This window comes from Sturnira hondurensis, unplaced genomic scaffold, assembly GCF_014824575.4.
Source record: "Sturnira hondurensis isolate 20B ecotype Veracruz unplaced genomic scaffold, ASM1482457v3 Scaffold0004593, whole genome shotgun sequence".
NCBI lineage: Eukaryota > Metazoa > Chordata > Mammalia > Chiroptera > Phyllostomidae > Sturnira > Sturnira hondurensis.
The window spans coordinates 2,432-29,041 of NW_028077224.1; the positions used below are offsets into that span (position 1 = coordinate 2,432).

Genomic DNA, 26,610 nt, shown 5'->3' on the forward strand with positions numbered 1-26,610 from the left:
TATTTGTAGTATCTTCTCCTTCTACTTACTTTGGACTTACTTTACTTTTTCTACTTTTCCTTAAGTGGAAACTTAGATTATTGACTTAAGACCTTTCTTCTTCTCTAATATAAATATTTAGTGCTATAAATTTCCCTTTAGACATGAGGTTAGCTGATTCCATACATGTTGACATGCAGTATTGTCATTATTCAGTTCCAAATATACTACAATTTTTCTTGAATTTTCTATTTGGGCAATAAATTATTTACAAGTGTGTGGTTTAGTTTGTAGAAATTTGAAGAATTTTCTTTCAGTTCTCTTTTAGTTTTTGATTTCTACTCTAATTCAATGATGGTCAGATCTCACCTTTTATTATTTCAATTTTTAAAATTTGTTAAGGTTTTATTTAATGAGGCAAGATATGGCCTATTTGCCCAAGATATTTGCCTATTTGCTCAATAGCTGTGGTGCTGAAATGACACCTGATGGTGTTATTCACATCTGCGGTCTCTTTGCTGGTTTTCTGTTTCCTGATCATCCTGATCACGGAGAGATGAACGTTGGGATCTCCAAGTCTGCTGAGGATTCACCTGTTTTTCCTGTCAGTTCTGTCAGCTTTTGCTTCACATGGTTTGAAGCTGTGTTAAGTGCATACATGCTACGATCTTCTTGGTAAACTCCTTTTTGTCCTTATGAAATACCCTCTTTATCTCTAGTAATTTTCTTTGCTATGAAGTCTTATTTCTCTATTATAAATACTCAGTATAGCTGTTTTAAAATCTGTATCTGCAAGACACTTCCTCGTTCATCTTTTTTATTTTTGACATACCAATATTGTATTTGAAGTGAATTTCTTGCAGAGAGCAGACAGTTGTTCACTTAGGAAATCTATTTGGTAGGCTTATTTTTTCTTTTTTTAAAAATATATTTTATTGACAGTGCCATTACACTTGTCCCATTTCACCCTCATCATTTCCCTTCACCCTGTACACCCCCTCCACCCCACATTCCCTCCCTTTAGTTCATGTCCAGGAGTCATAAGTTCTTTAGCTTCTATATTTCCAATACTATTCTTACCCTCCCCCATCTAATTTCTACCTACCGTCTATGCTACTTATTCTCTTTGCCTCCTCCCTCTCTCCTCCTCCCACTCCCTTACTGGTAACCCTCCATGTGATCTCCATTTCTGTGGTTCTGTTCCTGTTCTAGTTGTTTGCTTAATTTGCTTTAGTTTTATGTGTGGTTGTTAATAACTGTGAGTTTGCTGTCCATTCACTGTTCATATTTTTTTATCTTCTTTTTCTTAGATAAGTCTCCCTCTAACATTTCATATAATAAGGGCTTGGTGATGATGAACTCCTTCAACTTGACCTTACCTGAGAAGCCCTTTATCTGCCCTTCCATCGTAAATGAAAACTTTGTTGGATAGAGCAATCTTGGATGTAGGTCCTTGCATTTCATGACTTGGCATACTTCTTTCCAGCCCCTTCTTACCTATAAGGTCTCTTTTGAGAAATAAGCTGACAGTCTGATGGGAACTCCCTTGTAGGTGACTGTCCCCTTATCTCTTGCTGCTTCTAGGATTCTCTCCTTCATTTTAATCTAGGCTAATGTAATTATAATGTGCCTTGGTGTGTTCCTCCTTGGGTCCAACTTCTTCGGGACTTTCTGAGCTTTCTGGAGTTCCTGGAAGTTTATTTCCTTTGCCAGATTGGGGAAGTTCTCCTTTATTATTTGTTCAAATAAATTTTCCACTCATGGCTCTTCCTCTTCCCCTTCCGGTACCCCTATATTTTGGATGTTGGAACGCTTAAAGATGTCCTGGAGGTTCCTAAGCCTCTCCTCATTTTTTTGAATTCTTGTTTATTCATTCTTTTCTGTTTGGTCGTTTCTTTCTTCCTTCTGGTCCACTCCATTGATTTGAGTCCCACTTTTTTTCCCCAACACTCTTGGTTCCCTGTGCATTTTCCTTATTTAACTCAGTGTAGCCTTCATTTTTTCATCTAACTTACAACCAAAATCAACCAGTTCTGTGAGCATCCTGATCACCAGTGTTTTGAACTGTGCAACTGATAGGTTGGCTTTCTCTGGGTCGCTTAAAAGTATTGGCTCTGGGACTTTGATTTGTTCTCCTCTTTGAGCCATAATGTTTTGGTCTGGTTGTGCCTGTTATGATGCTAGGCTCATTTTTTAAAAATGCTTTCTGATGATTTGTCTTTAAATTGGTGTGTTCAGATCATTAACATTTTCTAAATGAACATCAATTTCATTTACAAAGCATTAAAGCTTCAGCAAGAAGTACCCAAGGCTAAGTCTCCTCTCATACACAAGCACAGGATGTTAAACACAAAAGGGGGTCTGATGAAAGGGAGGAAGATGCTTATATTGTACAAACTGAGCAAATCAAACTACAGTGGACAGAGGTTTAATGAGCTAAAGAAATTCCAAAAAGCAGAAATAATTATTAGGGGCTGCTATCAGGAACCTTTGTAATACATCATTTGCACATTATTGCAGAGTTACAGAACAGAGAGACATAGAACGGAAGTAATGTTTTTGCTGTTCTATATAAAAAGTAGATTGGTTGGATGTGTACAGTGGGTTTTGAGATTCTCTGAAAATTCAGAGTAAAGAAACTAGGTGCGCAGAGGGCTCACTAGCTGACTGAGGAGAGAGCTTTTAGCTGACCAGAAGGGCTTCACCTGTGTCATCATTTCCACAGTGTGTTCAAAGGAGAGTGTAAGCACTGCTTATTGTGAAATCACTATCAGTTGGTGGGTGCTCCTGGAAGCAGCTGAACAAATTGGTTACCTTCTGCAGTTTGGAATAGAAATCAAAGGAGAACCCACCAATGAGAGCCTCTTTCTCCTCTTCCATCTTTTAGAACCAAAATATTCGGTAGTTGAACTCTTCCTGAGTCTGTTGCAACATATCTATATATTTTAGATGCTTCTACTTTTCTTCTCAAATGCTCGTTTTGTGGATCTCACTTCATAGTTCATCTCACCCCAGTGGCTGAGATAGTAGGTGGCTCACTAACACATTTTCATTAGGTCACTGACATTTAATGAAATTACTGATATAATAAAGTAATAAAGGTTTACCACTTTATTTCATGTGTACTGCTTGTTTCCTGTCATTTCTGTTTCTCAGTTTCCTTTTTTTATCTCCTCTGGTTTATTTCCACATTTTAATATTATGTTTTAGATTATGTATTGTGGTTTGAAAATACGGCTTTGCATAGTTTTTATAGCAATAGCTGTAGGGATTACAATATGCATACTGTTCACAACCCATTTTACTTAGAATCAATCCAGGTGGAATGCAGACATTTTATCATCACATAGACTTCTATATTTTCCATCCTCTTTATGCCATAGTTGTCTTATGTTTACATATATTAAAAACCTTATGAGACTATTTCCTATTTGGTTTGGATTATGCTATTATAGGTAGGTGTCTATGGGTTGTACATAGAAGTTCTTTGGCTTCTCTGTTTCTTTTATTATTCTTAACCTCCCCCCCGCATCTATTTTATGCCTACCAATTATGCTTCTTATTCCCTGTGCTTCTCCCCCCATTCTTTTCCTCCCCCTTTCTGCCAAAAACCCTCCATGTGATCTCCATTTCCCTGGATCTGTTTCTGTTCTAGTTGTTTGCTTAGTTTTTCTTTTTGTTTTTTAAGTTCAGTTCTTGATCGTTATGAGTTTGTTGTCACTTCACTGTTCATAGTTTTTATCTATTTCTTAGATAAGTCCCTTGAACATTTCATATAATAAGGGCTTGGTGATGATGAACTCCTTGAATTGATCTTATCTGAGANTTGGGGCTCTCCTCAGTGTAAATCTGGTTAGGGTGAGGAGGGTATTTTGACAGGATTTCCCTGTGTGGGGGGCAGACTGGGAATTCCAAGTGCCCGGTAAGAACAGGTCTACCCTGAGGTGGGTTTCTTTTGAGTCCTTTATTCCAGGGAAAGCTGCCTTCCTTTCTCTTTCCTCTTGCTTTTCAGTTTTAGTGGTCCGGATCTATGCCAAATGTTGCTTTGGTTCTCCCAGCAGGCCTGCCTTTAGACGTGCAACTTGGCAGACTACCTACTCTCTTTATAAGGTTTTGGGCAAGGCCACTGAGTTCACTAAAGGGTGAGAGGGAGAAATCCACTCTCCTAACTTTTGTGACTCAGTTACCTGCCAACTGCCAGGTCTTTGGTCCTCTTCCCCCTGGAGCCCAGCCACCTCTGAGTCGGGGCCCACACTGGGAGCAGAGTCCCAGATGAACTCAAGTGGAGAGTGGGGATTGAGCAACCAGGGGTAGTAGCTATGTTGTCAGGGATCTCCCAGTCCACCAGGACAAACTGCCCAGCAGGCAGACATCTGTGCTCTGGTGAAAACAGCAGAGGAATCTATTGAAGTGAGTGACGGGTGAATAGCACTTGGAATGTAGGGGGCGATTTTGGAGCAGGCTTTCTCAAGGAAGGCTTCCTAGAGAGTCAGAGTACTGAGCAGGGTGTTTAGAAGGAGAGCTGAGCCTGAGAGCTTGGCAGTTGTTTGAGTCCCCCTTTCCCCCTCAGGATCTACTTAACGTGACCATGGGATCCCTCCAGAGGCTCACAGAGGTGGTTCTTGCTGAGATGCCCACACGGATGGAGGACTGCTTGGAGGTCAGTGGGAAGAAGCCCCTGAAAGTTGACATACTGGTTTCCTAGGGCTGCCGTAGTGAAGCACCGCAATTGAAGGGCTCCACACAGCATGATGTCACAGTCGTAAAGGATAGAAGTCCAAAATCAAGGTGTTGGCAGGGTTGGTTTCTACTGGAGGCTCTGAAGGAGAGTCTGTTCCAGGCGTCTCTCCTAGCTTCTGGTGATTCCTAGCAACCTGTGGGGCATCTCTTGGTCTGGACACATCTCATAGCAATCTGTGTCTCCATTTATCTCCACAGGACATTCTCCCCCCTGCGTGCGTGCGTGCGTGCGTGCGTGTGCGTATGTGTGTGTGTGTGTGTGTTTTCTCCTCTTAACAAGGACAGCAGTCATCAGGTCAGATCCCACCTGAACCCAGTATGAACTTACCTAAACTTGAATCAGCTACAAAGATCCTATTTCCAAACAAGGTCACATTCTGAGGTGCTGGATGGACATAAATTTGGGGGGACACTACCAACTCAGTACAGTTGGAAACAGATAAAGCAATCTTGGATAAAGCAATCTTGGCTGTAGGTCTTTGGATTTCATGACTTGGAATACTTCTTTCCAGCCCCTTCTTGCCTGTAAGGTCTCTTTTGAGAAATCAGCTGATAGTCTGATGAGTACTCCTTCGTAGGTGACTGTCCCCTTATCTCTTGCTGCTTCTAGGATCCTCTCCTTCATTTTAGTCTTGGCTAATGTAATTATGATGTGCCTTGGTGTGTTCCTTCTTGGGTCCAACTTCTTTGGGACTCTCTGAGCTTCCTGGATTTCCTGGAAGTCTATTTCCTTTGCCAGACTGGGGAAGTTCTCCTTTATTATTTGTTCACATAAGTTTTCCACTTGTGCTGTTTCTTTTCCCCTTCTGGTACCCCTATAATTCGGATGTTTGAATGTTTAAAGATGTCCTGGAGGCTCCTAAGCCTCTCCTCATTTTTTTGAATTCTTGTTTCTTCATTCTTTTCTGTTTGGTCGTTTCTCTCTTCCTTCTGGTCCACTCCATTGATCTGAGTCCCACTTTTTTCCCCATCACTCTTGGTTCCCTGTGCATTTTCCTTCATTTCACTCAGTGTAGTCTTCATTTTTTCATCTAACTTACAACCAAAATCAACCAGTTCTGTGAGCATCCTGATGACCAGTGTTTTGAACTGTGCATCTGATAGGTTGGCTCTCTCTGGGTCGCTTAAAAGTATTGGCTCTGGGACTTTGATTTGTTCTCCTCTTTGAGCCATAATGTTTTGGTCTGGTCGTGCCTGTTATGATGCTAGGCTCATTTTTAAAAAATGCTTTCTGACGATTTGTCTTTAAATTGGTGTGTTCAGATCACTAACATTTTCTAAATGAACATCAATTTCATTTACAAAGCATTAAAGCTTCAGCAAGAAGTACCCAAGGCTAAGTCTCCTCTCATACACAAGCACAGGATGTTAAACACAAAAGGAGGTCTGATGAAAGGGAGGAAGATGCTTATATTGTACAAACTGAGCAAATCAAACTGCCGTGGACAGAGGTTTAATGAGCTAAAGAAATTCCAAAAAGCAGAAATAATTATTAGGAGCTGCTATCAGGAACCTTTGTAATACATCATTTGCACATTATTGCAGAGTTACAGAACAGAGAGACATAGAACGGAAGTAATGTTTTTGCTGTTCTATATAAAAAGTAGATTGGTTGGATGTGTACAGTGGGTTTTGAGATTCTCTGAAAATTCAGAGTAAAGAAACTAGGTGCGCAGAGGGCTCACTAGCTGACTGAGGAGAGAGCTTTTAGCTGACCAGAAGGGCTTCACCTGTGTCATCATTTCCACAGTGTGTTCAAAGGAGAGTGTAAGCACTGCTTATTGTGAAATCACTATCAGTTGGTGGGTGCTCCTGAAAGCAGCTGAACAAATTGGTTACCTTCTGCAGTTTGGAATAGAAATCAAAGGAGAACCCACCAATGAGAGCCTCTTTCTCCTCTTCCATCTTTTAGAACCAAAATATTCGGTAGTTGAACTCTTCCTGAGTCTGTTGCAACATATCTATATATTTTAGATGCTTCTACTTTTCTTCTCAAATGCTCATTTTGTGGATCTCACTTCATAGTTCATCTCACCCCAGTGGCTGAGATAGTAGGTGGCTCACTAACACATTTTCATTAGGTCACTGACATTTAATGAAATTACTGATATAATAAAGTAATAAAGGTTTACCACTTTATTTCATGTGTACTGCTTGTTTCCTGTCATTTCTGTTTCTCAGTTTCCTTTTTTTATCTCCTCTGGTTTATTTCCACATTTTAATATTATGTTTTAGATTATGTATTGTGGTTTGAAAATACGGCTTTGCATAGTTTTTATAGCAATAGCTGTAGGGATTACAATATGCATACTGTTCACAACCCATTTTACTTAGAATCAATCCAGGTGGAATGCAGACATTTTATCATCACATAGACTTCTATATTTTCCATCCTCTTTATGCCATAGTTGTCTTATGTTTACATATATTAAAAACCTTATGAGACTATTTCCTATTTGGTTTGGATTATGCTATTATAGGTAGGTGTCTATGGGTTGTACATAGAAGTTCTTTGGCTTCTCTGTTTCTTTTATTATTCTTAACCTCCCCCCCGCATCTATTTTATGCCTACCAATTATGCTTCTTATTCCCTGTGCTTCTCCCCCCATTCTTTTCCTCCCCCTTTCCGCCAAAAACCCTCCATGTGATCACCATTTCCCTGGTTCTGTTTCTGTTCTAGTTGTTTGCTTAGTTTTTCTTTTTGTTTTTTAAGTTCAGTTCTTGATCGTTATGAGTTTGTTGTCACTTCACTGTTCATAGTTTTTATCTATTTCTTAGATAAGTCCCTTGAACATTTCATATAATAAGGGCTTGGTGATGATGAACTCCTTGAATTGATCTTATCTGAGAAGCACTTTATCTGTCCTTCCATTCTAAATGAGAGCTTTGCTGAAGAGAGTCATCATAGGTGTAAGTCCTTGCTTTTCATGACTTCACATACTTCTTTCCAGCCCCTTCTTGGTTGTAAGGTTTCTTTTGAGAAATCAGCTGGTAGTCTTATAGGCACTCCTTTGTAGGTAACTGTCTCTTTTCCTCTTACTGTTTTTAAGATTCTCTCCTGGTCTTTAACCTTGGGTAATGTAATTATGATGTGCCTTGCAGTGTCCCTCCATGGGTGCAATTTCTTTGGGACTATCTGGGTTTCCTGGACTTCCTGGAAGTCTGTATATTCCCTCATTATTTGTTCAAATAAATTTTCAATTTCTTCTTCTTGGTCTTCTCCTTCTGGCACCCCTGTGATTTACATGTTAGAGGGCTTAAAGTTGTCCCAGATGTTCCTTAGCCTCTCCTCTTTTTTTTAAAAATTCTTGTTTCTTCATTCTGTTCTGGATGGATGTTTATTTCTTCTTTTTGTTCCAAATTGTTGATGTGAGTCCCAGTTTCCTGCTCTTCACTGTTGACTCCCTATATATTTTGTTTTATTTTACCTTGGGTAGCCATCATTTCCTCCTTCATTTTGCAACTGAGCTCAATCAGTTCTGTGAACATCCTGATTACCAATGTTTTGAACTCTGTGTCAGATAGGTTGTCTATCTCCTCCTCACTTAGCTCTTTTTCTGGAATTTTGATCTGTTCTTTCATTTGGGCCTTATTTCTTTGTCTTGTTGCACCTGACATGTTGTGAGGGGCAGAGCCTTAGGTATTGCCAGTGCAGGGCAGCCCATGTCCCTGCGATGTGGTGCTATATGTGAGGGAGGGTGTCTGAGAGGGGGCAGTGTCGCTTTCTGGGCTCTCAGTCAGCCTTCAGTCATGTTCCCCACTACCCACAAGCAAATTGGGCCCTTCTGGTACTACTTCCCAGGTGGGTGGTTTTGTGCACATTCTAGGGCCTTGTGGGTCTCTCCAACAAACTCTCCTGTGGGGCTGGGAGTTTCTTGTGCCACCACAATCCCCACAAGTTTTTACAGCCAGAGATTTTGAAGCTTTATTTCCCCACACTGTAACCCTGGTTTGTGCGGTCTGTCTCGCTCCCCAGTTGTTCTTCCTGGATTATTCTCATGTGAACGTGGGACCACCAAGTCCGCCAGCTGCTGCCTTGCCATGAGTCCTCCCTGCCCCAGCTACCAATCTCTGCCCCTCCTACCAATCTGAATGAATGTTCCTTCTTTAACTCCTTGGCTGTTGGACTTCCATACAGTTCTATTTTCTGGCATTGTTTTTGTTTTTAAATTTCTTGTCCTGCTTTTGATTGTGCAAGGAGGCAAAGTTTACCTACGCCTCCATCTTGGGAGGAAGTCTTCTAGTATCATTTGAATTTATAATGAATTTTTAAAACCTTTGTGTGTTTTAATCAAATACAACTATTATTCTATTGATGTCTATGTTGTCTTACATTCAGTGAGTGGCAGACTTTGAGTCCGCTCCTGAATCCCTCCAACATGACCCCGTTAGCCTTTAATAGCTTCCTTGCTCTCCAGTGTAATATCTTGTATCCTTCCTATCTCAGTCCTGGGATCACTGTTTCTCCAAAGAGTTCTGATTCCCCTCCATAAAAAATGGTAGGTAGAGAACACAATCTCATCACTGAAGTATTTCATCATAGCCTGGCTGCAGGGAAGACTTGTAAAACTCCCACTAAAATTCCTCATCTCTTCAGGAAGTGTTTTTTCTGGTCAGTGCAGCCTCAGTGTTGTCTTGCGTTGGTTGTGAATTTTCCCCCTGCTACTCTTCTTGTTCTTTTTCAATTATAGATTGTTACCTGTTTAGATGCATCACGTTAGATCCATGATTGTAGATTAAATAGCACTGCATCTTTGGATCGTTGATATTTTGGACCCATGATTTACTAAAAGTGAGGCATTTATGCATTTCAAGTGAAATTATTTATCATTATCTCTCTCAAGCAGACTTATACACGCTTTACCCTGGAATCCATGAGTACAGTGATTCTTCTTTGTTATCACCTAGTTCTCTTCTACAGAAAAGGGTGAAGAAGTGGATAGGGGAACACAAGGGTATAGGGACCCACTGAAGTGAATAGAGTGGATCTATTTTGAGAGTCACTGCTTTAACCTGAAAAGGGATAGAAATTGAGGATATTTCTAGCACCTAGATGAGGGGATATTTGGGGTTGGGAAATGAAGGCCTCTAGTGCCAGACCCACATAACCTGCCTCTTGGCAGAAGAGGCCCTGCTGCCAGAAGTCTTACCCTGATACTTTGCTGAAGCCAGGTTCAAGAGCACCTGTCTGTCCTCTGGGCTGCAGCTGAATAAGCCTCTCCTTTTATCCTCTTCTCCCTCCAGCTTTTGGACCCATGGCTTAATTCCGAGAAGGACAGTGAGCGGGAACGGGCCATGCAGTGTGCTGCCCATGTTCTTGGATTTGCTGCAACTACGGATAACTTCAAGGTGAGTGGGGGCCTGCCCTGGAGCCTGGGCCTCATACCCAGTGTGTTTGCGCTTATTCCTGCGTTTATCCAAAACTTCATCACATGCATTACCAAGTCTCGGTCACTCATGCTCATCCTCCTTTGCCCTGGTCCCATCGTGTTTTCTCCTGTGCATCCCATTTTGTTCTCTTCTTCCTCCCTGCTGACATCTTCTACTTGGTCTTCTTCTCCATCCACCTACTTTATTTCATTCCACTTGTTTCGTTTTGATGCTATTTGTCGGAACGAGCAGTTACCAAACACTCACTTTGTGCCAGGCGCTGTGCTAGGTGCTACAGCAAACACGCAGATGACCCAGAGAGTTCCCTGACTGTGTGGATATTACAGTCCAGTGTGGGGAGAGGCATGCACAGCATGAACTTAAACAGAAGGCGATAACGGATGTGTAAATCAAATGTTGTGGGGATGAAACACCGAAACAAACATTACAAATGAGGGCGGTAGGGAAAGCTTCCTAGAGGAGGAGGTATTTGAGCAAGGCCTGACAGGTGAGTGGGGTACCAAGAGACAGAGAAGGGAGACAGAGTAAGGTCATTCTAAAACTGTGATCCTTGTGTCCTTTATGGACACAGTTCACCTGTCTAACGCCATTCCCACCGACCTCACCTGGTCTCTCACCTTTCATGTCTCTGGCACACGCGTTCCCTCCTCTCAGTTCTTTTCCTGTGAGAACCCAGCCTAAGGGAATGGCGAGGATAACTTCCAGCTTCCTTCCCTAGATGCAGATGGAGATCACCCAGCTGGGGCACTGGGTAAAGCTGCTGGCGATATGCTGCCAGGACCCTGTGGACACCATCTGCTCTCTGTCATCCCGGGCTGCCTACAACCTCAACTGTATCCTCTTAAGAAAGAAGCGTAAGGGGAAGCTTCTTTTATCACCCTCCCTGCAGCTTCCCACTTGGGCTGGCCATCCCCCCGCATTCTGTCCCAGAAGAGTAAGACCCAAGAAGTTAATTGAACACCTTATTTCCATTTATGAATCTGCTCCCAAACGTCGACAGTTAATCTCTTGGGCCAAACTACACACACAGGAAATAGTTCTTTTGAATTAGCTTCTCCTCCTCCTGCAGAGTGCCTTACTCTTACCCGATTCTACCTCTGCTCGGAGACAGGCAGCCTCGGGGTCCTTTGAGCTGAACTCCCACCGTTCCTGTTCTCAGTGTCCACTCCTCTACTCCCAGCCCCACAGGAGGCACATAGCCCCCAGCTGACCTAGGGCAGCAGCAGTTTGTCCTAGAAGGTGGGAAAGTGGGGAGCCTAAGATGCTTTCTCAGTATCTAAGGAGTGTGGTCGGGTGTTTTGTTTCAGAGATGAAAAAGCAAAATCTGGCCTTCCGGCAAGAAGAGGACAAGCATAAATGGAACTTGTCCCCTAGAAATGCCAGTGATGTTGGCAAGGTGAGGGGGCAGGACCAGAGACAAAGTGGGGAGAGACTGAGGCTGCCATTGACCTGATATTGGGGACTCCTGGGTGGGATTTTTGATCCCTTCTCATTTCCCATTCCATTACTAGATGAGACCTTTTCCTTTTGGGAACATTTTTCTACCACATGCTACTATTTTTTCTCTTTGGGCATTATAGGTCCTAATCCTTGTTGACCTGTGTCCCCAGAAGCCTTCGCTTCATGCTAATGATGCTTTGTGAGCAATGTGTAGATGCCACCTGTGCCTCAAAAAGATGTCACTGAGCCCCTGAGCCCCAGCCCTCCTCTCCCTGTGCTCTGCCTCTGCAGCTATTGACCTCTGAGCCTCACACTGCCTCTGAGGTCAGTGTTTTCCCACTTCTATCCCCAAAGACTCTGGCATCAGTCAAAGAGTCTTCTGGATCTAGGCAGGCAGCACAAGCTTAAGAGAAAAAGCACATCATCTTCCCCAGAGAAGCCCTCCGTATCCAGGAGGAATGGCACAGGCTCTCTCAGACAGGGGACCCCAGAGTACAGCCTGATCCCGCCCTTTTGCAGGCATTTGCCCAGTTCTTCACCCAGCCCCAGCTCACCAACCTGGTACTGACAGCTGTGAAGGAACTGAGCAGCAGCAGGACCCAGTCGTCTCTGGCTTCAGCCCAGTTGATGAGCGCTGTCATCCAAGAGCAAGGCAAAGATTTGGGGAAGGTAACGTGGTGCTGCAGCAAGAGCTCTGCCCTAAAGTCAGGAGCCCTGGGCTCTTCCCCTGGCTCTGTCACCAAGCAGCTGGAAGGCCTTGGCCAAGTCTCTTTCCTCAGCTGACTATAATTCAGTGACCCCTAAAATCTAGGCTTGAGCTAAATTTTCTCTGTGATCACAGGGAGCCCTAACATTGTAATTCTGAGCTTGTAACTGCAGTGTTTCCCACCTGGGTGGCCGATTCCTCAGGTAATGACAACCATCTGCAGTAGTGTAAGCATTGTTGGGGGATTCACCCTGATTCCCTGGGGTGTCAGGAGGCCTAGACCTCTGTGAAAGGAAAGGCTATGGACTGCAAATAAGCAAGCTCATGAAATATCTGACCTTTGCATACATTTTCTATTAGACTAACATATAAAAGTGAGAAGGTTTAGCATTTTACATTTTCTACTTCATTTCAAAAAGAAACAACCAGGTGAGAGCCCTGTGGTCCTTCCACATCCAGTACCACTGTGCCTGCAGTTTCACGAGTATACGTTGGACTCGGCTGGAAGGGAAAGCCCTGGGATGTCACCGGAGGTTCTGTCTTCCCTCTGGAGCATCTTGTGTCTCCTGAGAAGCCTGGGAGCTCCTGTCTGGACTCCAGGGCTGTGGGCAGGCATTGACTCCAGTCAGCCCTGGCATGAGCTTCTGGAATTTTTTTTGTGGCTCCTGCTGGTCTGGCCGCTGGTACCCCAGAACTCTGCCTGGAGAAGTGGCACTGACAGGATTGCAACCTTGAGCTTGAGGGGCTGGTAGACAGGGAATAGGAGGGAAGGAAGCAAAGAAGGGACAACTGAGGTTCTTCTGGCTCTACCCTGTAGGTCGAGGAGCTTGTGGAGGGCATCCTGGAACAGCTCAGATCCCAGCTGGAGCCCAGCACGAAGGAGGAGGCCCTTCGGGCCATGTGCTTGCTGGCAGAGAACCGCACCCACACGGTGGTGCCCCTGCTGCTCAACAAGCCCCTCCCTTGGGATAGGTATCTCTCCCAGGGCCCCGGAGCACATCCTCCATCCCCACGAACCCTCCCCTGCTCCACCCCAAGTCCATGACAAAAATCTCTGCACCAGCACACTTTTTCCTATTCACAGTCAAACTTCATGTTCCCTGGACAAGTCCTCTTGGGTCCCCCTCCCTCTGGCACCTGAGAACTGGCACCTCAGGTCATAGGCCTGAGACCAGACTAGTCCTAGGAACATGGTCCCCGGGGCCCATGACATAGCTGTCTCTGGGTCTTGAAGAACCGTTCTGGCCCTGTGGAAGGTGTTTGGGACCCAGAGAGAGACCACATTCAACGTCCTGCAGCTGCTCACAGGCATTTTGGAACAGCGCCGCACAGGAGAAATGAAAGAGGTGGTGCCCCAGAGTGTGCTGGTCAATATGAGGGAGGAGAGGGGGCTGAGGAATAACTGGGACTTGGGAGCAGCTCTGAAGATCAAAGGGCACCTGCAGGGTCGCGGCAGGTGTCAGGGAGGAGCAAAGAGGAGAGCTTTAACACTGGTCTTCCTAATACTGCACGTACCTGGATGTGTACGTCCAGGAACTGCAAGATGGAGGAAGGGCAGAGGTCAGCCCCATTTCATGGACAGGGAAACTGATGTTCAGAGTTAATCAGCTTTTTCTGTCTCTTGATTTGGTGGTACACGGTCATTTTCCTGGAGCCTGGCTGTGGGGATGGGGGGCAGAGGAGGTTCGGTTACCTGACATTGGGTTGCACAAATTATGCTGCAAATCATAATTTAGAAGAAAATTTAGAGTTTCTTCCCTTTTGTTTGTATGTTGGGGAATGAAGAGAGAGCAGATTACACGTGCATGGCTCCTCATTTTCCCAGGGATGAGCTGTGGGCTTTCCGTGTTTGGGTGTCCTTTGGGCAGTAACAAGTGGGGACAGGGATGAACTCAGTGTATGGGATCTTAGGACCATTTTGTCTGCATCAGGCCTAGTCAGTTCTGCTTCCCTCCTTCCCATGTGTCTTCCCCAGGTGACCTGTGCCTTGTATGAGATGCTGTCTGGGTCCCCGTGCCAGGACTCCATTCGTGAACTCTTCCCACGGCTCTTGCTGGCAATGCTGTGTCATCTCCACTGGGTGATTGACAGATATCCCTCCCTGGAGGTTGTCTACACAGAGAACCAGAGCCCAGGGAAGGAGAGCAAGGTCTTCAACCCAGCTGGGTAAGCCTAGCCCCATGTGATGGGGGAATGGGACTAGTCAACTCCAGAGGGCCCTGGGCAACTGGATGCTGATCACCTAGGGATGCTGAGAAGGAGATGCTGTGGCTTCCACACCCATATTCTATCTACTTATCGGAATGGGTGCTGCAGCATCATGTACTGGAATGTTCTCCTGTGTTTTCGAGTTTCTCTTTCCTCCTTTTCTGTCGTGTGCTGTTCTCCTGATTCACTCAGCGGTTCACATCTGTGTTCATAACTCTGCATGAGAAAAGTTTCAATTAGATGGTGAAGGACAGGGCAAGACTACCCCTGTGTCATTCTCTACATGCAGATGTGGCCTTTTGAATCTGGGTGACCTCTGGATGAGCTTTGTCGCTAGCTGTGCCTTCTTGTGCAACTCATTACTGCAGTTTTCTTCAGGAAGGTGGGGGTTGGGCTCCTAAATAAGTAGTTGTCTTACTTCTTTCTAAAACCTCAGAGTATTCGATTCAAGTGCAACCTTACATAAAAAATAAAAACAAATAAAAGGAATCAGCAGAGACATTCTGATTGGGTGGCTGTGGAGCTGAAGACATCCTAACCTTTCTTGCCATGGAGAGCAGAGTGTGAACACCATGGCTCTCCAACGTGTCTGTCACCTCTTCAGTAAGACTCTGTGGTTAAGTGAGCACTGAGGTTGAAGGGCTGAGTAGGTGAGCCATTGGAGATGGTTTCAGAGAGCTGTGGATTGTCAGAGCTTGGAAGCAGAACCCATCTAGCTACCAGGTTAGGGAACTGTCTCCTGGCTTGCCAGCACAAGGATGCAAACTAGGGCATAACACCTTATCCATCTGTCTGTCCCTTTGTTTTCCAAACCCATGACGACTTGCCTTCAGTTGTGCCTTGGAGTTGGTGAAGTTACTGCTGACGGCTGCATCTGGTGGAGTGATGACCCACACAGAAGAACAGAAGTGCTGGGAGCTTCTATGCAACCCTGAATTATACTACTTAGGGGTCATAGAACTGACAAGGTGGGGACCATTTCCCCAGCAAGCCTCATACCACTCTTGCCCCCTACCCCCAGTATTCCAGGGCCCAGCACTCAAAGACAGCAGCCTTTATCCTTCCCTTCCTCATGCCCAGACCTCAGCACTTACATTTCCCCTGTTCTGTGCACACTGCACCTTTGCCCCATCCCCTCCCCCCACTACCCACCCCCCGCCCCCCCATCCAGCAACTCTTGAGTTTCCCTCTCCCACCCTAGTGGCATTGTGGAGAACTGTGAGCCAGCCATTCTGCAGCAGGTTCTGAACCATGTCAAGAACCTCCTCTGCAGCCTGGATATTCATCAGAAGATCCTGGCCAGGAGCATCTATGCAGAGGGGAAAGCCTGGGGAGAGGACCCCAGCCCCTGCCATTCATTTCCTGCAGCTGAGGAATATTTGACCAAAATGTTAAATAACATGCCCCATAAAGCAGAAAGAGTAAAACTGAGCCATCTAAAGTGGGGTTGCCTTGCCTGTAGCTCAAGAAGCCTGGTTAAAAAGGGCAGGGAAAGCCTGGGCAGGAGATCAGCAGCTCTAGTCTCCCCAGTGTCATTCTTGGATCCCAGCATCTGGCCTGAAATGCAGACTTTATGAGCATCATCTTCCATGGCATTAGTCTCTACCCCATTTGTACAGATCTGAATCTGTTTGCAACTTGTTACAGCCCTACCTGCATGGGGGGCCCGAGGGAGGGCTGAGGAGGATTGGGGTACCCATTCTTTTTCTCCATCCACATCTGTAGTTGCCTTGCTCCCACAGCTCCTCTCTCATGAATCAGTGGCTGCGACTCTGGGGCAGGACTTTGTAGGCAATCTGTCCAGTTGGATCATGGAGCCCGGCCACATCATCAAGGAAATCGGGCTCCGTGGGATCAGTAACCTAGCACTGCACCCAGAAAAAGTAAGAATGGGGGGACTCAATGGGAATCGAGTGTAAGTCTCCGAACCATTTAATGTACCTCCCTTGGTCTCTTAGTTACTCAGGGCTTAGTTCATTCCCCACCCCTCAGTCAGGGCAGCAAAGCATCCAGTCTGTAGATTTACTGCACAGCCTGGCCATCAGGTCTCCCACACACCCTGGGCATCAGGCTTCCGGGTCCTCGGCATATCCAGCCCCTCGGTCCCCTGTGTCTGTTTCTCTTAGGCACCATCTCTTTTCTCACATAAATTCTTGTCCCTGAAGTGTTGCATGATCTGTGGTGATCTGTGCCTTCTTCCAAATAGTCAGAAACTTGGAACAGCCTGGTTCCCTTCTTGGAAAAACTCCTGAAGAATGATGAGTGGCGAGTGAGGGTACAGGCGGTGAAGGCCCTACAGAACATCACCCACCATGGGAAGAGAAAGGACATCAAGCTGGTCTTGGGGAGCATCACCAAGCAACTGCCTGCACTCGTCAGTGATGTATGAGCCTAAGTACCTGGGAGTAGTTGGGAACTGTAGAGGCTGGAGCTGCAGATGAACTGTTCAGGCTGAATTAAGGATTCTGGGGCAGGGGTATGGGACTGTGGTGGGAGGCTGAAATCACTGAGGGGCAGAAAAAAGGAGACGTGGTTACTTGAAGCAGTGCATTGGACAGGCCCCAAATTCATCTCCTATTACTTACAGATGTGCCCAGCACACACTCATCCACTCCTCTCTTGTCACTGGTTCCCTGAGGGAGCCACTGAAGGAAAAAAAGTGATACCGATACAGAATTGGTTGTGACTCCCAGGATCTTCTCCTGCAGACTTGAAGAATGTGGAGAGAGCTCATGACTTCTAGCCTCCTTCCAAAAACACAGGGACCCTAGAATGCTAGGAGCCTGGTCTCAAGAACCCAGAGGTTGGGAAACCTGAACTTCCCAGACCAGTACCTGTACTCTCATCATCTTATCCTCCTTACAGAACATAGAACTTTTGAACTGATGGCATTCGAATCAGAGATGCTTGTTCACAGTGCTGCTGATCTGGCATCTATAACTTTTCAGTTCTTGAACCTTGGATTTAAATTATTTTTGTGTCACTCTCATCTCTTAAGAGCCTGGACACTCACTTCATGATGGCAGGGTCAACATCTGATTCATCTATATCTCAGATACTCCTAAAGTTCAACACATGTAATTGACTTAACGAAGCCTAAAAATAATCTTTTCCCTTCGTGCAAGCAATGAAAGGACCTTAGAGTGATTTAACTCCGATTACACCCTCCCATTTTGTGTATTATTACTGTCTAGTATTTTACTTTCACATTCTTTTACACTCCCCAGATTCGGTCTTTGTTAAACGCATCGGCATTACTGGTGTTTTATACAGTCAGTACTTACTGAGGTTTACCTGTGTTTACGTAGCCTTGTTCTCCCTTTCCTTCTCGTAGCTTTCCCCTCCCTGCTAGACCACCTCTTCTTTCTTTCAGGCTTCTTCAGTGAGGGTGTGTTCATGGTCACTGTTTTCAGTCTTTGTCTGGAAATATCTTTATTTCTCTCACATTTGTCTTTAGTTCTCAGCAGTTGAGGCATGTGTTGGCATGAATTTCCTCCATTTCAGCCCATTTGGGGTTCACCGATTTCTTGAAATCTCTATATTTATATCTTTATCAAACTTTGGAAGTTATTAGCCATTTTCTCTTCAAGTTTTTTTTCAGCACCACATTCTTCTTACTCTCCTTTTAGGAGTTGATGACAGTAATATTGGACCTTTTGTTCTTGTCCAGTAGGTCCCAAGAGTGTTCATTCCAGTTCTTTTTCTCTGTGTGTATCAGATTATTTTCATTGATCTTTGTTCAAGTTCACTGACTCCTCTGCCATCTGTTTTGCTACTTAGTCTACTAAATTTGTATTTCTCTGTTTAACAATTTCCCATGTTTTTTCTTTATATCTTCTGTTTCTTTGCTGGGACTTTTATTTCTGTATTTACTTCAGGGGTGTTCACTGTTGCTGTTTGAAGTGTTTTGTATATAAGCTGCTTTAAGATTTATATCAGATGATTCCAGCATCTCTTTCCTCTTGACTGGCATGTCAGTGGTCTTTTCCCATGCGAGTTAAGGTTTTCCTGGCTGTTCACATATGGAGTCATTTTTTGTTGCATCATTTTAAATATTCCATTATGTGACTCTGGGTCTCATTTAAATCCTATGAAGCATGGTGATATTTTTGCTTTAGTCGACTTGCCTCTGTTTCATTTACCATTCTTTCTGAAGTTGTCTCCTTTCCTTTTGATTGGGAGTTTTTTCTTTGACTTCCCATTATTTGTGGGACTCTTCTTGTTTGCTTCTCCTTTTTAAGTTGATCTGTTTTAACTTTCTGACTTTGTGGTGTGATCTCCTATGGCAGGAGGCCTGTGAGATTCAGTGGTGCAGTCTCCTTGATCACCTGAACTTGATGCCCTTGGGGTGCCCTTTACGTTAGTTCTCTAGATATAATTTGCTTTCGATTGTTGTTGGATCTTTCTTGTTAAGGGAGGGTCACTCCACCCACCGTGTCTTCTGTGTTGTTGTTCAGCTCCTGCCAGAGCAAAACCACGAAGCTCAGGGAGCAACTGCACAAATACAACTCCCTCCACAACCACTATCAATACAAATGAGCTGATATTAATAAGAGTGTAATGAGATGAAGACTATTGTATGAAAGGAGAGCAGATAGGAGATCATCTACTGAAATAAAAGTGATTTTGAGAGAGTGGAGGGAGGAGCACTAATAAGAGTTGGGAGTTGGAGCAGTGGAAAGAAAGGAGGTAAAATTTACCTCATGAATTAAAAAAAAGAATGAACAATGAGGAATGGAGTATGAGAAGGGACACATATAATAGTAGGTTTAAATACAAATTAAAATGATATAAAAATGAGAGAAAATGGAAGGCAAAATAGTAAATAATTAATAAAAATATAGGAGCCAAACTGTAGAGGAGGATCCACCACTGTGCTATCAACAACATATGCGGAAAAATTAATATCGGTGGTATGAGAATAAGAGAGAAAAACAGAAAAGTCCAAGTGATGTTTAGAGGAATGGGAAGTATTTTTGAAATGATAGAGGGTGAGGCAGTACTAAGAGTGAGGAACAAACACCGAGCTAAAAGAGGAAAAAATAAAATTTGGGATATAAGGGAAAAAAAGAAAAAGGAGAATAAAGAAAAATTCAAGGTCAGGGAGAAAGCCAAGCAAAAGAAAAAAAACTGCTAAGGAGGCAAAACTAAAATTTGAGACAAAAAAAGACTAGGAGAGGGTACCAGTAAAATCTGATATATGAAATACAACATTAGTAAAGCTCTAGAGGTAAAATTGAAAAAACAATGCAACAACTACCCTACCCACAACCAACTAGCAAAGATTGTTAAAGGTGGAGAGAGAAAGTAGGTATTTTAAGAGCAGGGCTGTGTAATTAACCTTGACAAGAAAACTGGTTTTGTGTGTCTGGCTGGCAGAGAAATAGTAAGAGTGCAGAATAGAAACAAGTTGTAGTGAGAAAGAAAACAAAATTTGAAATGGAAATATTGCAAGGAAAGAGGAAGGTAAAATGGACCAAGAGGAGGGAGAGGCAAAACATGTGAATTGAAATTCATTATAGTATAAAACCTAGTGACTTAATATGTACAGACTTGCTGGACAAAAAAGGAATGTTAAAAAGCTATTTGGGGAAGATAATAGCACAAATCACGAAAAAGACTACAGCAGCTTTCATCTTGGTAGCCTCTTATATGTCCCGTTGTTTCTTCTTTCTGGGTCTGCCTCTGGTGATGTCAGATGTTGACCCCGTCTGACCTCAGGCAGCCTGTTCAATGCTTCCAGTGATCTGCTGTCCCTGGCTGTCTCCTTCCATTGTGAACATGGTCACTCTGCACTCAGCAGTCAGACGTAAGCACCCTGGGGCTGAGCCGAATCCCTCCTGGGGTGGGAGCTATTGTTTCTGCTCAGGCTGCTGCTCCGAGGGGAGCAATCTGCCTGAGCAGACGGCTGCTGCATATGGGGGTTGGCTCAGCATCGGGATCCTGGCAGCTGCTCTCAGTTCTCTCCCCAAGTCCTCCACCCCTAGTCTCTCCCCAAGTCTCTCCAGTCCACTTTACCCCTGCTTTGCCAGGGATCTACTGCCTCTGGCTCTCTCCTTTAGTTGTGAATCTGGTCACTCTGCCCTCAGCTGTCAGGCTTAAGCACCACAGGGCCAGGGCAGATGCCCTCCTGGGATCTGGGCTATCGGGGCTCAGGAGTGGTCTGCCTGAGTGCAATGGCTACTGCTCTCTGGGGAATGACTCAGCGCATGGAACCTGCCATCTACTTTCTCAGTTCTCTCCTCCAAGCTTCAGTCCTTAGTATCTCCTCAGGCATCACCAGCCCACTCTGCCCATGCCTCTGCCAGAGCCCAGGGTAAGAGGCTGCAAATGAAAATTTGTGCGTTGGCCCTTTAAATGGCTCCTGGGTCTCCAGCCCTCTCTCTCTCCTCAGCCCTGCCACTTTTCCCTGCTGGTTGTTAACTGTGTATTTTGGGGTCTGTGGTGCTCTAGGATGGGAATCCTAGCCTAGGTTTTTGACCCCACTCTTGTCAGGGGGATTCAGCCAGCTGCTAAATTATCCCTCCTGTGCTGCTGCCTGTGGGTGCCCAGCAAGCCCTCTTGAGTCTGTACCCCACTCCTTAACAGACAGGCTGTGCGGAAGCTGAGTCTTCTGTCTATACAAAGTTATAGGGCTTCTCTCTGGCTATTGCTCAGTTGTTTGTTCTGGGTGGTTTCTCCACACTTGAGTTGTAAGTCAAGATTGGCCCTGGGGGGAGGTCAGTGTGACTCCCATTCACTCCCCCACTGTCTTCCCTCCCATGTATCTATTTTCACTTGTCTTAAGGTCTCTTTTGAGCCTTCCTTGATCTCATTGTTAACCCATTCAATGTTTAGTGACCTGTTATTCAGGCTATGTGTGTCTGTGTGTTTCTCAGTTTTTTCTTGTAGTTGATTTCTAGTTTCATACCATTGTGGTCAGAGAAGATGCTTGATTTATTTTCAGTCTTCTTAAATGTATTGAGAGTGGTTTTGTGTCCTAATATGTGGTCTATCCTGGAAAATGTTTCATGTGCACTTGAAAGAATGTATAGTCTGCTGCTTTGGGGTGAAAAGCCCTGACAATATCAATTGTCAATGGTGTTTAAAATTTTTCTGCTATTATTATATTTCTGTCCATCTGCCCTTTATGTTCACCAAGGTTTGCCTTACATAGTTAGGTGCCCCTCTGGTGCACACATCAGTGTTTACAAGAGTTATGTCCTCTTGTTGGAGTGATCTCTTTATCATTGTGTAATGGTTCTTCTTTGTCTCTTTTGTAGCTTTTGTTTAAAGTCCATTTTGTCTGATAGAAGTGTCGCTACTGCAGCTTTTTGTTTGTTTGACTCCATTTGCATGAAACCTCGTTTCCATCTCTTTCAGTCTGTGTGTGACTTTCCTTCCGAGGAGCGGTTCTTCTAGACAGCAGGTTTTGTGTCATCTTTTCTGATTCGCTCTTCTAACCTGTACCGTTTTTTTTCTTTTTTTAAATATATTTTATTGATTATACCATTACAGTTGTTCTATTCCCACCCCCTTCATTCCCCTCCACTCTGCACACCCCTTCCCCTACCATTCCCCCCCCTTTAGTTTATGACCATGTATCTCAGGTTCTTTAGATTCTATATTTCCCCTACTATTCTTGCCCTCCCCCCTATCTATTCTCTACCTACCGTCTATGCTACTTATTCTCTGTACCTTCTCCCCCCTTCTCCTCCTCCCACTTCCCTATTGCTAACCGTTCATGTGATCTCCATTTCTCTCGTTTTGCTCCTGATCTAGCTGTCCTCATGGTTTGCTTTTGTTTTAGGTGTGGTTGTTAATAACTGTGAGTTTGCTGTCCTTTCACTGTTCATATTTTTTCATCTTCTTTTTCTTAGGTAAGTCCCTTTAACATTTCATATAATAAGGGCTTGGTGATGATGAACTCCTTGCATTTGATCTTATCTGAGAAGCACTTTATCTATCCTTCCATTCTAAATGAAAGTTTTGCTGGATAAAGCAATCTTGGCTGTAGGTCTTTGGATTTCATGACTTGGAATACTTCTTTCCAGCCCCTTCTTGCCTGTAAGTTCTCTTTTGAGAAATCCACTGATGGTCTGATGGGTACTCCTTTGTAGGTAACTGTCCCCTTATCTCTTGCTGCTTCTAGGATTCTCTCCTTCATTTTAATCTAGGCTAATGTAATTATGAAGTGCCTTGATGTGTTCCTTCTTGGGTCCAACTTCTTTGGGACTCTCTGAGCTTCCTGGATTTCCTGGAAGTCTATTTCTTTTGCCAGACTGGGGAAGTTCTCCTTTATTATTTGTTCAAATAAGTTTTCCACTCATGGCTGTTTCTTTCCCCCTTCTGGTACCCCTATAATTCGGATGTTGGAATGTTTAAAGATGTCCTGGAGGTTCCTAAGCCTCTCCTCATTTTTTTGAATTCTCATTTCTTCATTCCTTTCTGGTGGGATGTTTTGTTCTTCCTTCTGGTCCATTCCATTGATTTGAGTCCCAGTTTCCTTTCCATCACTATTGGTTTCCTGGACATCTCCCTTCATTTCAATTAGTTTAGCCTTCATTTGTTCCTCTAATTTGTGACTAAAATCAACCAATTCCTGCTTTTTAAATTAAAGCACTACCGTTGAATCACCTCTCAGTTTAGCCATTATGTGCCCTGTGCAAAAGATGATAATGTGTGTATTCAACTTGTTAAAATATCTGTTTTTCATAACCTACAAATTCAGAACTCACCAGTCCTTCAATGCCTGTTACTTAGTACTGTGCCTAGCTCATGATAGGTACTGAATAAATATTTGTTCAATATGATATACTCCCAAAAGTGTACAAAGTGTGGATGTTTGTGATCGTTGTTAATATAAATTTAAACAATTATATTCAATTATACATTTATATAACTATTTATTAATATATAGAATTATTACTCTATGTGCAATTATTTATAGACTTAAAGCTAATATAGGTTTAAACAATTCTATTCACAGCATAAGCAAGATAATGTCTGTGTTTTGTTTTTAATTTAGCATTCTGGGGGTAAATTCCCTAAGAGAATGAAGTTACAGATTGTAAATATGGTTTGTGGCAGAATTGAAATTATAATCTTGTTTTCCTAGCACTGTGCCTTAACAAACTGACTCATTAGCTCTGGGGGGCTAACGAGAATTCCTGAGCCACACAAGTCCTGTTGCCTTTCCAGTATGCACGCACAATGGCATCATTGTCCTTTGGATGTGAGGAATGACATGTGGGCAGTATGGAAGTCCGGTCAGGCGAGGCCAGAGGAAACCAAAGCCTTTTCACCTCCATTTTGCTTTTAATGGCAGGAGAAGGACGAGGTGAGGATCTCAGCCACCTCTGCCCTGGGCCACATGCTATGTCGAGTGAGAAAATTGAAGCCTGGACCTTCCCTCCGAAAACAGATCAAGAGCTTCTTAGTCCCACTGTTGCTCAGCTTGCAGGACCACACCACAGATGTAGTCAAGGTGCTAGCATCCTTTGTCCTGCCACGCTCAGCCTGATTCAGCCCTTCCTGCTAGAGGACAGCCCCTTCCCTTTAGTCTTCTTTCACGAGCCAAGTCTGGGGTCTGCATTCACCGTCCACCCCTTGGTCCCATCCTCTGGGCTGGATTGAGCGCTTTCACCCTCTCTCAGGTGCCGTCACTCTTATCCTGATACGGTTCTGCTCCCTGAAGCTGTTTATGTCCCTTCTCATGAACAAGGCTCCATGTTGAACCTGATCCCCAGCTACTAATCCCAGCCAACCCCCTAGGGACCTACCTGCCTGGTCTTCCACTTAGCCTCTGGTCTGGCTCTGCAGGGTTATAGGAGTGAGGCTTTGAGGATTTCCTTGTTTCTGTCCCACAGGCCTGTGGAAGGGCCCTGACTGAATGGACCAAAGTGATGGGGTGGCGGCGATTGATTCGCATGTTCCAGGATATCAACTTCAGTGACCACTTCCACGTGTTGGAAGAAACATGCAAGTACCTGGTGAGTGAGAGTCTCTGAGGAAGCCAGCCCACAGTATTCACATTAGGGACTCAGGGACAGGCTAGGTGAGTAAAGAGGAGAGGGCTGACAGAAGACATCATTTTTCCTTTCCTTGATTCTCATTCTTTATCATCAGCAAACTCTGACAACTCACATTTAGGATGCCAGCCCCTGGTCCTCCATAGCATCCCAATCTCTGCCTTCGGAGGCTAAGGACATCGTGCAAGGGGAGTAGATGGCAGTGGGATAGAGGCCTTCTGCTTAGAGGTGGCAGGAAAAGCTAGAGGCAGGAGTCCTCAGGGCTCTAGATCCGTCATCAGGGTGCTGAGGGTCTGTGGCTTCTGTGACTTCAGGAGTCCTTGTTGGAAAGTAAACATGTAAGGGCTAAGCAAGTCAGTTGGGAACTACCAGGAATAATTCTAACATTATGAATTTGGTTCCTTACACAGATAGAGCACTTTAGAGTTTACAAAGCACTTCCACATCCATTCTCCCATGGGAGCCTTGCAGTCATGCAAGGGAGGTCTGGCAGGTTTTATTTCAACTCTACAGATGGGAAACCAAAGCCAGTGTCAGGGCCAGTATTCAAACCTGGGTCTCCTGACTGCACATCAGTCATTTCCTCCGCTCTCATGTTGGTATCAGGGAGCAGAACCCTCCTTATGGACTTTCTGCTGAGTCTGCTCTTTGGCTGGGGGTGGGAGTGTCTGAGTGTGCAGGTTCCAATGATTTAAGCTGACTGAAGACAGAAAACAATGCTGCTTCTGGACAGGGTGAGGGAGGCATGGCTGCAAGCAGGTCTTTAGTAGAGTCCCTTCGCAGTCATCACCAATCCTCTTTGACTCCACAGGTGAGCACTCGCAGAACTGTGTTTCTGGGGGACTTGCTGCTCCAGAGCTTTGAGTTTTTAAAGAGCCCTCAGTCCTTCCTACGGGCAGCTGCAGTCACCTTCCTAGGTAAGGAGGTCCCTCCTGTCAGTTCCTCCCTCCTCTGCAGCAGGAAAGCCCTCCTTGACTTTTTGCTAAAGGGTGAAGCCAGAACCGTGGTATGATGAAGCTGGTCACATCCTTTCCCAGCTCTGACCTGGTTAGGGAGGTTGACCTGTAATCGAATGTCAGAAAGGCCTGGAAAACTCTCTGCCATCATCCTGGCTGTGTGTGCATCTACCCACAAGGCATGCTGCTTTGTAAGAGAAGTATATACACTTGGCAGGAGAAAACTGTTGCTTCAGCTGAAACCCCATCGATTTTCCCAAACAGTTTTGTTTTACACTGTTCCACAACAACAATATGCATCAATGGTAGAAAACATAAAATATTCAGATGGGCTGAAAGAAGACAATAAATAATGCTAGAACTTCCATCGTTTGGATTTAACCACTACTAGCATCCTCGAATTTTTTAAAACAAAATATACAATACACACACACATACACACAGCACTTTTTAAAAAATACAAACTTTGGGCCCTGGCTGTGTGGCTAAATTGGTTGGAGCACTGCCTTGTGCATCAGAAGTCTGCAGGTTTGATTCCTGGTCAGGGCACACACCTGGGTTGTGGCTTCAATCTCAGGTTGTGCTGCACACAAGGCCACCAATTGGTGTTTCTTATGCTAATGTCTGTCTGTCTCATTCTCTCTCAGATCAATAAACAAAGATTTTAGTGAGGATTTAAAAAAACAACATCACTACACACCTGTATCATGAATGCATGCATTAGATACTCTTCAACTGCATGATTTTAATTCTATTACATAGATGCATTTATGAAACCAACCCATACTTTTGAATATTGAGACTGTGTCATCTTTTGTTTTCATAAGCAGGGACATAATGATTAACTGTCTGCATGTCATCATGATTATTTTGTTAAGATAAATTTCTTAAAAGTGGAATTGCTGGGCCCAAAAGGTGTGTGCAATTTTAAGGACTTTGGTGGTTACTGCCAAACTGCATTCTACAAAGTTAGATCATTTGTTATTGTCATCAGTTCTGTATGTGAGCATCCATTTCTCCAGACATTTGCCCACCCTGGGTAGTATGTTTTAAAAATTATTACCAATTTGATAGGTAAAAAGAATAAGCTTGTCGTTTTGATTAATACTTTTCTTTATCAGCAGCAAGGTTAAATATTTTTTGCAGTATATGTAGGCAGTATGGATTTTATTTGTGTACA

General features: G+C 44.2%; 1 protein-coding gene across 1 annotated transcript; it reads left to right on the top strand.

Moving 5' to 3' along the window:
* The first annotated feature begins 4,555 nt into the window (after window positions 1–4,555).
* LOC118986865 (maestro heat-like repeat-containing protein family member 7) lies at window positions 4,556–25,486 on the top strand. Its single transcript, XM_037045931.1, has 15 exons — window positions 4,556–4,639; window positions 9,964–10,068; window positions 10,829–10,964; window positions 11,418–11,506; window positions 12,070–12,219; window positions 13,074–13,228; window positions 13,491–13,623; window positions 14,232–14,422; window positions 15,298–15,432; window positions 15,666–15,783; window positions 16,207–16,347; window positions 16,671–16,847; window positions 23,772–23,930; window positions 24,313–24,435; window positions 25,286–25,486. Exons 1-15 carry the CDS (start codon window positions 4,568–4,570, stop codon window positions 25,484–25,486), a joined length of 2,085 nt encoding a protein of 694 aa, XP_036901826.1. The 5' UTR covers window positions 4,556–4,567.
* The last annotated feature ends 1,124 nt before the right edge of the window (window positions 25,487–26,610 follow it).